This window comes from Stegodyphus dumicola, chromosome X1 (assembly GCF_044657685.1).
Source record: "Stegodyphus dumicola isolate Sdum_Otavi_A_Nest chromosome X1, ASM4465768v1".
Lineage (NCBI taxonomy): Eukaryota > Metazoa > Arthropoda > Arachnida > Araneae > Eresidae > Stegodyphus > Stegodyphus dumicola.
The window spans coordinates 220,496,349-220,508,884 of record NC_140780.1 but is presented as its reverse complement, the minus strand read 5'-3'; the positions used below and the strand labels follow the sequence as shown (position 1 = coordinate 220,508,884).

The 12,536-nt window shown below is 31.9% G+C and overlaps 1 protein-coding gene across 1 annotated transcript in view; it reads left to right on the top strand.

The window, feature by feature from the left end:
* Positions 1-8,907, top strand: part of LOC118188951 (uncharacterized) — a 46,133-nt gene extending 37,226 nt beyond the window's left edge. Inside the window, exons 4-5 of the mRNA XM_035359481.2 lie at positions 7,349-7,451; positions 8,642-8,907. Of these exons, the coding sequence (XP_035215372.1) occupies positions 7,349-7,430 (82 nt within the window). The 3' untranslated portion in view covers positions 7,431-7,451; positions 8,642-8,907. The remainder of the gene's footprint in view (positions 1-7,348; positions 7,452-8,641) is intronic.
* The last annotated feature ends 3,629 nt before the right edge of the window (positions 8,908-12,536 follow it).

The window sequence follows — 12,536 nt, the reverse complement described above, 5'->3', positions numbered from 1 at the left end:
TTATGTTCCAGATTGTAGGTCCTACGTTAGGACCTACAAACCCCTGAGGGGCCTCTTTTGTAGTATTTTACTGTGACATTTACTGCGTCTCTTGTGCATGTTATTTTACTGTCCTCCAAGTAACTGCTTATTAGCTGTAGAGATTTAGAAAGCATCCAAGTTCTTTGAGCCTTTCTTTCAGCTTTGGCCAAATAGATGATTAACGGTACTACGGCCAGCGATATTATACAAGTATATAAATTTTCATTTCTATTCTGAAGGATGGTGTCTTGGACATTGTTAAGGAATTTTATGATACTCTACCTTTAGTGAAGCCGAATTGTGCTATGCTTCGAGGTTACTCGAGGTGATAGGTTAGTCATTTGAGTAATAATTTTTTTAAGACTTTTTCCCCATGTCTGCTTGTTTGTACGAACCTGGCTTGCTTTTATCTTGTCCTTGTTTTTGAAACAGTACCAACTTCACGCTCTTCCGCGAGTTTGGAAAGTACCTTAGCTCGAGCCATTTATTCAGTCTGAACTAAGAGGTCTTCATTCGCGAATCCTAGTTCTATTACTTCTATGGCAAGGTTTCCTAGTCAAGGGGCCTTTTACTCTTTTTGTTGACGCTATGATGTTGCTAATTTCTGAATCAGAAAAGCGGATGGCGTTTTTTGTGCCAGGAGCGTTTCGAGAGGCTTCTCGTATTTCTGCCTGCTATTATGTGCGTTCTTGCTCGTCATATTAAAGCATTAATTGATAATCTTAGTTATCGTCACTGCTGCTGTGCTTGTTTTTGTGCCATTACTTTTCATGATTGAACTTAATTTTAGGGGTTGCAATTTTTCCTTTTACTAGATGGAAGTAAGTTTGGAAAGTAGAGTTTATTATCAATCTTGTCCTATATAAAATCCCAAAATTTTCTTTTCTCATTAAGCATTTGCTTTCAATATTTTGCGTCTTCTATTTAACATGTTATCCTATTTTGCTTCCTCTCTTTAAACATTGTCCTTCAGTAACTTTTCCTAACAGCTGTTACGTTTTCCCTCATTTACATGGCGGTACGGTTTATAACTTGAGTTTAAGTTTAGGTTTAGGTTCCTCATTTACATTAGTTTCTGTGTCCACTGTGGACAAAGTTTTGCTCGCTGTTTTGTAGGTTTTGGGGTTCGCTGTTTGGCAGGTTTTGCAGGTGCTGTAAATTTCGTGCATGCCATCTGGAACCCTAGTAATAGGGGAATATATTTCTTGTTTTGTTGTTGTTGTTGTTGTTTCATGAGGTTTAAGTTCAGAAAGTGGATACCTCTTACAATGTTTATATCTGGGACAGCATAATTAAGTCATAGGGTCAGTTGTGGTCAGGTGGATGGGCTTCTCCCAACAAACAACCAAACAAAAAAGAACCTCGCATTGTCGGTAGCCAAAAAGGAATAACGAATCACAGTCTGTTTGTCGTTACTGTCTCGCCACTGGAACATACCCAAATTTAGTGGAGTACTCACGAGTGGCGAAAAGGTAAGTCCAGTATAACCCTTTAAAGAGTACCAGACATTGGCTGTCACCACGTGACCATGAGCCTCTCATCTCAAGAAAATCTCTGATCCCATGCAAGATCTTGCTCTGGGTCTGGTGGACTAGTCGCCAAGTAGTGCATTACGAGCTACTGCCACCAACTCACGTCATGACAGAGGATTTATGTTTGAACCAGTTGTAACGGGTGCAACGTGCATCGCAGCAGAGGGATCTTGCATTTATTAATCTCAAAGATGTGTTATACTTCCAGGACAATATGAAAATACATGGCAAGGACGATCACGAATACCATTCAGCTACTTGGTTGAGATATTGCGTTTGCTAATCTTAGCACCCACAAATTACCATTTGTTCAATTACTCGTAAAACCACATCCGAGGATAAACATTTGACAATGAGGCAAACCTGCGGCGCGTATTCAAGGACTTTTCTGTGTTCAAGACCCGCCCCCCTTCAAGTCTTATCGCCAGAGCATTGCGCAGCTGTCGAAACGTCGGCAAAGGATGTTTGAAGCTGATGAGATTACTTCAAGAACTAACCCTGAGCATCATTCCCTGTATCTGTTTCTAACGTTCGTGAACGGCAAGAACATTTTTATTACCTTACCAGCTGATCCAGCTAACTATATTCAATGAAAAATTCTAGTTATTTTGGTCGCAGCAATATTTTCCCCATTTCATAATTCGTATCAATAAAGGAACCATTTAAACCCAACACTTGCAAATAAATTAAAGAAATATCTACATTCGAATGCTCTCAAGCTCCTTTTATGTATACTGGTGGGAACGCAGTAATAAACTGGTGGGAATGCAGTTTTATTCATAAGATGGAAAGAACAGCCGTTTCAGTTATATTTCCATGTTAGTAAAATAAAAGATTATTTTCATTTAGCTATATTATTTGCATACTTCTTTTGGACAAGAATGCTTTAAATACAGAAAACATATATAATCTCAATTTATTAAGTTAATTCAAACACGCCTTTCTTAGAAAAATAATTTGCAAAATACGACTTATTAAAAACTAGATTAACTACACATTTCCTTAGTGTAGCAAATAGCAGTTTTAATTAAGCTGATTAATGATATAAATATAATGAAAGGATAATTTGCATAATAGCAGAAAATTTAAGAAGATTATGTTTTAAACTAGCCGATTTTAAGTGATCAAGCCCGAATTTAGCTTAAGAAATTAATATTTTATGTTTTCATTTTTATCTATTTGATGGATGCTCTATTGCGATCAAACTCGATGTCCGGTAATTATTATATTTTTGATAAATTGGGTAAGAGTGGTTTAATCGAAAGAGAAAAAAAAAGTGTGTTTTTTACACCACTTCCTTAAGGGAATTATTTATCAATAATGTAGTGGCGGGTTATCCATCATTTTATGTTATTCGCTGCAAATAGATTCAGAGTTGAGGAAAATAATATTATTTCAGACTTCAGTGATCCATAGTCGAGTAGAATCTTCTCACCCTTGTTAAATTGATTAAGCCTTGGCTCAAATTTATGACTTTTGATAAAGTAAAAATATGATTTTTATTTATTCTCTCCCTTTCTCAGCTAATGCATTAAATTTCGTTTTATTTCGTGCATTTTGGTAAATATATCACGCTGTTCTATCTTATTCTAACGGATATTAAATTATGCCTCCTGTGCATAACAAAGCATATTCATAGCTAGTTAAAGATGAAAATTTTATGCTTGGATATTTTAATCATTATCAGAAATATTAAAATATTTAGGAACGCAGACATAGATTTCAAGATAGGTACTTTTTATTTTTGTAGTTAAAACGACATGAAAAAATCACGTTCAATCATTCTTTTCTTTATATTGCAGCATTTAATCCTATAACTCAAACTCCGAGAGATTAATTTAAATCGACATTGCTCCATAATTCTATCAGCCATAAATTTAAGCACAGTTCAAACGACTTCTTTCAAATAAGAGATTCTTCTGAATTAACCTAAAGTAGCATTTATAATCGAATTTTCAGAAATGAATTTCGATGACAGCTTCTTGAATTTATCATATTTTAAAATTTAATTTAGTATGCAGTGTTTTAAAAGGTCTTGTTTTATGATTTATTTTCCATTCTACAAATGATATTTTTTGTCAAAGACTATGTCTATCAATTATGAGACAAAGTAGTACCATTTATGCATTTCTTTACATCGGTTTCAAGAAAACCTATTTTATGTTTTGTAATTTTTATGAATGTTAAGTTTTAAAAATACGATTACACTAAATATTTTCATCATTGTGTTGCACGGCAAAATATAAATTTAGGTATAAATTTTGCATTCACTGTAGAAGAAAACTCAATAATCTGTCAACAATTTTGCAGAGAAAGCTATAAAAATTTCGCAAAAATTCTAGGTCTTTAACTGTTGGATAAATGAGGCTAAATTCCAAGATACTGTAATTGAAGTCAAAACTTCTATACACTTTTTGTCCTTTCAGCATGAAATTAATGCTCCAACACTAGTTTTAATTCGTGAGTTTATTTTAATTTAACTTTAATTTTGCTATGATGAACCCCCCTAAACATTAAATTATAGAATTCTTAGCTACCTTTTTTATTTTTAACCTTCAGAAATAATAATAAGAAGTTCATTACATATGTGAAATATACACATATTTAATTTTGAAGGTTCCAAGGTAAAGTGCAAAAGCAGTAACGTATCAAAAGCTCTGGAACCATTGTTCTTACTTAGATCTCATAAAACCCTTTTTGTGTCGGATGAGTTTGGAAGCATGGAGTAAATGTAGCAGTCCCCCCTAAGTATAAATATTTATGAGCTTCAAATTTGCTGTTGCAATTAAAATTCGTCTTCCCTTAGGAGTCTGCCTAACGTTAAATCTTTACAGAAGTACCACAAATAGGATCACTTTATGAAATATGAATAACTGCATAGTTATAATTTTACTTCTGAGTCGCGCTTTTCTTTTTAATTTCGAAATTTCGGTACATACAAGAAGTAGAAATTTAAGAGAAATCAATGGAAATTAAGAGAGTTCACTGGAAACAGAACTTTAAAAGAGTTCGCTGGTGGAAACAAGCTTTATTTATCACCACATAAGGTATTTCTCCCGTCTTCTTAGCATGCCTTCGTAGTGTGGTGGTCTACACGCTGGTCACATATTCCAGAGGTCCGTGGTTCGATTCCCGGCGAAGGCATTACTCATTTTTCATTGTCCTGCTTCCAGAATACCTAATGTCTCTACAGTGGCACTGCCCGAACTAAAAGGATGGTGGATGATGATTCTCCACACCCAAGATTTGGCGATTGGGTCCGCTAAAAACCCCAGTCGCCCTTTTAAAGGGGGAGTATATAAGGTATTTCTCACGCCTTTTTAGCATGCCTTCGTAGTGTGGTGGTCTGCACGCTGGGCGCGTATTCGAGAGGTCCGTGTTTCGATTCCCGGCAAAGGCGTTGCTCATTTTTCATGACTCCTGCTTCCAAAAAATACCTAATGGCTCTACAACCATAAATTCAGATATAATGTTTTTTAATTATATTTAAAGTGTGAATATTTTAGCGTGTATAATAGCGTGTATATTTTAGAAAATACTTAAACAAAAATGCAGTAATATAAAATAAAATATTGCAGAATACGTATTTTCGTGTTCTAAACAAAGAGATGAAGTATGTTGCGAAGATTCACTGAAGTAAGCATACAGAGCTATAGGTATTTTTTTTCGGTAAAAAGAAGCTATGCCTTGGTTGCGATTCAATTATCAGATCTTCCAATTACCAGCCGAACTGTTTTCAGTTACATCTCCAGAGCATAAAGACAGAGGGAGAAAGAGAAACGTCCTTATAAATTGAAATCGCTAGCTTTAAAATTCGAAGATACAATTAGCTTATACGTTTAAATTTTCAGCTTTGAAGGCATCTTTTGCAGTTTTCAACTGATCTAAAAATTTTTGTCTTTAGGAAGTAGTTTCATGTGCAAAAGTATCTACTGTAAGGTTCTCGAAAATGGCGGTCGCAGTGATTTATCCCCCGTAAACATGTATATCATTACCACTAAACAACAACATATATCACATTTACTCTAACTGAGTAATTTACCACAACATCAAAAACACAAGACCAGACTGATACTCTACAGTTAAAGCACTCAGAGGCTAAAGACGTTAAACTAATGGCTATATATTGTCAAAACGAAGCAATGGTTTCAACATATGGTCTCCAGGCTGGTGAGGACCACATACACAAGCAAATGATGTGGCTGTAAAGTTTGGAGAATATTTTGCTCATCCAGACTTAGACACGTTGCTTTTCTAGATCGAGATCATATTACAGAAATATAAAGTAGTGTTCTGAAAGATCATAGTTACAATGTTACGTTTCACTGCTCTGCAAACAATAATTAAAGATATCCCTGAGGGCGGATTACATTAAAATATTTACAAAACCATTACAACACAGAATGTAAACAGTCTCTGACATTTTTTTAGTTCTAAGCTGTCTTCAAATCAAAAATAGGATCCACACATTGTTAATCTTACTCACAATTCAGTGAACACTAGCTTCAACGGGTATGGAAATAGGTTTGGTCTGGTTTATTTGATTATGGCAAAGGATACGAGAGCTATCTGACTGAGGAGATGGATGCCTTCGTGGAAGATTTTCTAAGAGAGACTGCCTCGTATACACGTTACACATAGGGGAAAACACGAAAATGCCTATGCAATCAGCTCTTTTGCCGGGAGTCAAATCCCGGACCGAACTACCAGAACTGGCGACTTACCGCCCGACCGATGATGAGCAGTATATAAATAGGAAAACACACTCAGAACTTGTTCAATAATACTTAGCCAATCAAATATTAAACTGTGAAATTATTTTTATTATCTTATTATTACCATCCAATTATGTGAGTATGCACTACATTTTGTCTTAAATGTGTGTGCATATTTTTTCAATAGTGTCTACCTAATTAAATGCACCAAATCATGAAATCATTTATTTTATCTTTTAAAATCATATCATCTTCTTATTTAAGTAATTTATTCAATATTACATTAGGTATATTACATTATAGTAATGTAATATTGAATAATGTATTATTACATTATTCAATAGTACATTACATACTACAATATGTATTTCTATTAATACATATATTTAATGAAAAATACTATTCTAAAACATTTATTAACATTCAGAGTTAAAAATAAAAATATGGATTTTGTTCTTTCAGAAGTACAGTTATCAGGTATGCTTTTGAGTTAATATTTTACGAAACTTTAATGTTTTTGAAATTTTTAGATTTTTGGAAAAAAAATAATCTTCTAAAATAATAACGGAAAAGCGCAAACAGGAAAACTTATAATGGGCATAAACGCAAACCCTTCCAAATCACATTGCTTGCCGTAGTTTTGAAAAGAAGATGACACTTCTTTCTGTTTTGCCATAAAAAGTATTAATTTTTTTAATACAACCCTCTTACTGGTTTTGTGTAATATTTGTCATCAATCCGCACTGAATTATTAGATAATTTCATGTAGTTTAGTGCTTTAGTCAGACTGTAAACTGTGACAATGATATGCACATGTGTTCTTATTTAGGATATAGTGAAATATAGATAAAAGAATAAGGTTATATTATCATCGTAAATTCAAATAAACTTTCACGTGGATATATATATATAGTATATGTTTCAGGTATTTTCAAACTATATTAAATATACATTTCTAATGCATGTATTTGATTAACTAATGCAAATATTTTAATTTTTGTTTAAATTTGTCGCAATTTACACTGACAATAATTATTATTAGAAAAACAAGCTAATCAGTTTTAAATTGTTTCGTTTCAGCCAATCAGAATCAGCACGAAATCTTATAAATATTATCAGAAGACGAATCTTTCGACCAATAATGAGGGACTTAGATTATTGATTTGCAAGTTGGTGACTTCAGGTAATGAAACTTAATGTATGATTTAAAATCTTTATGTTTAAAATTTCTTATCTCGTCTTTATGAAATTTACTACGTCTTTATTCAGTATCAACTTACTACAGTAAGGCCGAACTTCTATTCTTATAGCCTAATTATTTTGTAACGCAAATTATAATCTATGATAAGGCAAAATTTAACCATAAATGCTGTAAAATTGTCCTTCCTTTTTCTAATAAGAGTAAATGTCTAATGACATGCTTGCGATGCTCATTACATACAGAAATTTTAATGTTAATAGTATACATTTATATATAATAGCTGTATAATAATGTTACTTAAATGCTTGTTAAATTGTTTGCATCATTTCAAAAATATAGTATTATAGATTGTGTACGCATTTCTTTGTTAACTGCAATAAAAATAGCATTAGTATAAATGCAAACGTTGTAACTCAAAACTATTTATATGATACATTATAAAAAATACTTTTCATTGGATTTCGACCAAATAAGAGCTGTAATATATGGAAGAAAAAGCACACTAATTTTAATTAGGATTAGAAGAAATTTAACCTTAGACTGATTTTATTTAACCTTAGACATACTATGATGTCATAGAAAATTCTATGTCTTTGAAGGGTTGCAGTTTCAATTTTCCACAGAAAGCGTAGAGTTTCTGAATAAAAGAAACGTTAATTTAAATTTCACAGAGCACTAATATTGGCGTGTTTTCTTCCGTGTAGTGCTATTGCAATTAATATAAAATCTTGAAATAACTGAATATTTTTACCCCTTGAAGAAGACTTCCACGCCAATCTTACTCGAAGTCCATAAAGTTTGAAGTTCCGCTATAAACCCAGAGACAATCTAAGGTTGAATTTTACTTAATTTTAAAGCTGTAATTTGTTTCAGTGTTATATGCTAAAGTATTATGGTCTTGTCTTAAAAATTATCTTTTAAGCCACTTATAATTCAAACTCACAAATATCGTTTATTACGTAAAAGGTAGTAAAAGATTTGCTGTTTTCACAAAATCCTTTGCCGCCTTTAACAGATATCATTCACAACCACTGCATAACATATTCTTATCTCAAAAAACGCACTTGATATCCAGTTTAAAGAATAATTTTGACTAAATTAACGTGTGAGAGAGAAAACAATTGAATTGAAATTTTGAAACTAATTGCTTGAAATATTTTTATTTTTACTAGGTAACTGAAGGAGAGCAGTGAGACTGTTAAAACAATCAAGTCACTGCAAGAAGCTTGTCACGAATAAAACTTCCAGAAGATCATGTATTTCAGAAACATCATCGTCTTGCTCAAGGCGGCTACTCATTTTGTGTTTAACTTATTACTCTTAGTATTTAAGTTTAGTTTCCTTTGCCATGGTGTATAGCTCTGTTTGCCAGTGTTGTGTTTCACTTCATTTTTCTTGTACATTTGTTCTGTAAATAAAATATTATAAAGGATTAAAATGTGTTCTTCAATCAAAAAGTATTAATTTTCGAATCGCATAAATCATACATATTTTAAAAATAAAGAAACCGGGTATTTTATGAACAAGTAAATGTGATTCGATTTTTGTTAAATAAGAGCAATGGACAATCCATCAGAATTTTACAATAGGGGGCAATAATATTTTTTCTATAAACACGTTACCTTCATCTAAAGTTTTAAAACAAAACCGAAAAAAATATTTACTATTGCAATACTTTTAAGATGAATAACGGACAAATAATATCCCAAGTTACAGATTCATAAATAATTTTTAATTTAATAAACATTTAAAACTAACTGTTCGTAAATTAATAAATGACATATGAAATCACTTTAAAGTTATATCTATATCTAGCTATCTAGCTATCTACCTATATATGTATTTAAATAATGCTTCACAATCATTAGCAAATACAAAACGAACTGTAAGAGGAGTAAAAACTATTAAGTCAAAAAAGGAATAATGGAATTTTGTAATAATTTTTGGATTTGCGATTTTTACTCCTTTAAAAGTTTCTTTTGTATTTGGCAATGAATATGACGATTTAATTTTTTTAAAAAAATATACTTAAGGTTACGGATCGAACTTGCGACTTCTGTTACATTGCTCTATCGACTAGAGGCTGTCCACATTTTCTCCCTCTTTCCAGCACCCCTTCGTGGTGTAACGGTTGTAACGGCCATCATTTTTCACGTCTCCTTCTTTAAAAAAAAAAAAAAAAAAAAAAAAAAAAAAAAAAAAACTAATGACTCTACCAGCTTTACTATTATACATTTATTGCAGCTACCTTTGCTAGCTATAAATAATTTTTTTAGTTCTTTATACCATATTTTATATTTTACTTTGCTTCTGTTTAATTTTGAATTATCTTATTACTATCACAGACATAACTCTCTCTCTTTACGCTCACAAACACATATTTCTTCTTGTGCTCCTATTGCGAGAAAGTAGGCATTAATTATTATAAACGAAAATACAGAATTTTCCAAAAGCAAAAATTGACTGACCCAATGAAACTCTAATGAAATGAATTAATCCAATGACATCTAATTTTGTCTTATTAAAATCAACAGCTGTTTCCATAAAAGTATGATTTTGTTTCTTCTAATAAATTAGTAATTAAATGCATGTATTTAAAGTGACTTGCCATATGGTTATCCTAGTTCACATATGATACAAACGCATAAAATATCATAAAATACCATAATGCTAAAAGCGTTCTAATGGAAATGGATGACAAACACGCCAATATAAAATCTAAAATTAGCCAAAATAGCAAACTTAGTTTGGACTAGATTTCGAAAAAAAGTACTGATTTCGAGGGCTATCAGACAAAGGTTCCTCGTTTTCAGGAGAAAAAAACATATGTACTCAAAATGTTATTGCTCTCAAAGAAAAACGACCTGCACCTAATCTCCCACTAAATCAATACAGTATACAGTTTTATTTAACATCTGCATTTAAACTAAGGTAGCTTTTCTGCACATATTTAGAGCTCAAAATGTTTAAAAGGAAAATTTCAAACTTCTTAAATTTTTCAGAATTATATTATTTTATCGCTGGGGAGAAAAGGAGATGGTCTTAATGATGCAGCTAAATAATTTATAATTAAAATTGCGGTTTATAACCACACGTATTTCGGGTAAGGAAAACGTTTGTAAGTTATCTCATGTTAGTAAACATAATATTAGTAAAAAAATAAATCTATTCAATCTCGAAAGCCTGAAGTAGTAAGTTAAATACAACCGCATTGTAAACTAAAATAGACAATGGATCGAAGTACAAATTAAGAATTTAAAATACTGTTTTGGATAAGTTACTATGAAAAGTTTCCATGTATGCCATTTGAGTTAAATCTTGAAAATACGGACTTTACATTTCTAAAATATTAAAGCAGATTAAAAAATTCTTGTTTTATTCCATAAAATTAAACTCAAATTTCTATGAAAAGTAAGAAAGTCAAAAATCAGGTTTGTGATTCCATACCTGTTAGGGACTTTCTGTCAGTTGTCGTTAAATCGAAATTAGAAACGTTGTATCAAGACCTCATTACCACCTACGTCGCCAAGCCTTTGGGTCCAGGATTCCAGATATTAACCCAAGTAGCACACGACGTTGCAAACTGGTCCGAGAGGTTGCAAAGTGGTCGTGGTAATTTTTACGACGTCGTTACAACTTTGCGAAGACGCAAAATACTTGCCGTTGCATCTTGGCAATTTGTCGAAGTTGCTGAAACGTCATGATATGACCGCTTTTAGACGTGGTCGTTTTATCCTTTTTTTTTTTTTTTTTTTTTTTTTAGTTCATCAGCATTATTTTGACAATGAAAAAAAGCATTATTTTTAGAATCTGCCCTTTCAAGAATCTGAAGTCCGGATAACATTTACTTTGCAATGTTTCATTACTTTATTTCATCTAAATATAATAATTTAAGGTAGGATCATCTAATGAAATGTAAATTTAATATAAATACTTTTGACTTATTAAATTTAATTAGTTCTAAAAATACGTTCTAAATAATTGTTTAGAATTTTGTTAAAGTAATTAATGCCTAAAATATATTTTATAAATATTATAGCAAAATATTTAAAAATGAAACTAATCTATAAAGTAAGTTATTAAGTTATGCATTTTATATACTTTAAAAAATCATATTTCCCAAATGAATGCAAATCACATGTTAGCACTACTGAAATATCTTATTTTTGAAGTAAGGACGAACTCACGGCTGTCCAATATATATGGCGGAAGGGGAAGCAGACGTGTACATTATTTATTGAATGCTTATATAAACGAACATGTCGAAATTTGCGCGCTCGCTTTGGCTAGCTGCCAAATTTGAACAACTACGCAATTAATTCAGATTCTAGCAGTTCTTTCAAGTGATTTGGTAAAGATGCCATCTGTAAGGCGTTTGAAAAGACTTACTTCATATTTGAAATTGAATCAAGGAATGGCTGATATAAATAATATTGCTTTTCTTAATAGTAAATGTAATGCACTGTCAATCAAAGAACGCATTGTGAATCTTCTCATTGTTCTGTATCTACTTGCTTCAAGTGCATTCAGCGAGTGAAATTATCCAGAATACAAAAAATGCCACAAGGCTAATTGTGAATCTAGTGTTCGTGAAATAGCGTCTCTGTGGTCTATAGTAGTCTCTGGAATATAGTGTTCGTGAAATAGTGTTTCTGTGATCTATAGTGCTTTCTGGAATATAGTGTTCGTGAAATAGTGTTTCTGTGGTTCGGGCAATAGTGTCTCTGTGGTTCGTGAAATAGTGTCTGTATCCAATCACTGTGGTTCCAGCGGTGCAATATTCTGATAAACTTACTAGCTTTGTGTTTCGATTATAACGTCCTATTGGCTTTCAGAATTAATTCATATAAAACTAAAAATAGCATACAACGGTAAGCCACTTTCTGGTTTTGCTGAAAATGCAATCAATACAAAAACAACAACAATTCAAGCTTTTATGGTATGTTCATTATTTTCAAAATACAACGAAATTATTGGACACCAGTACTTAATATGACTGCTGAAGATGAATTAGATATATGCATAATATAAGCAATTAATTAATTATTAAAATTAATAACAATGCAT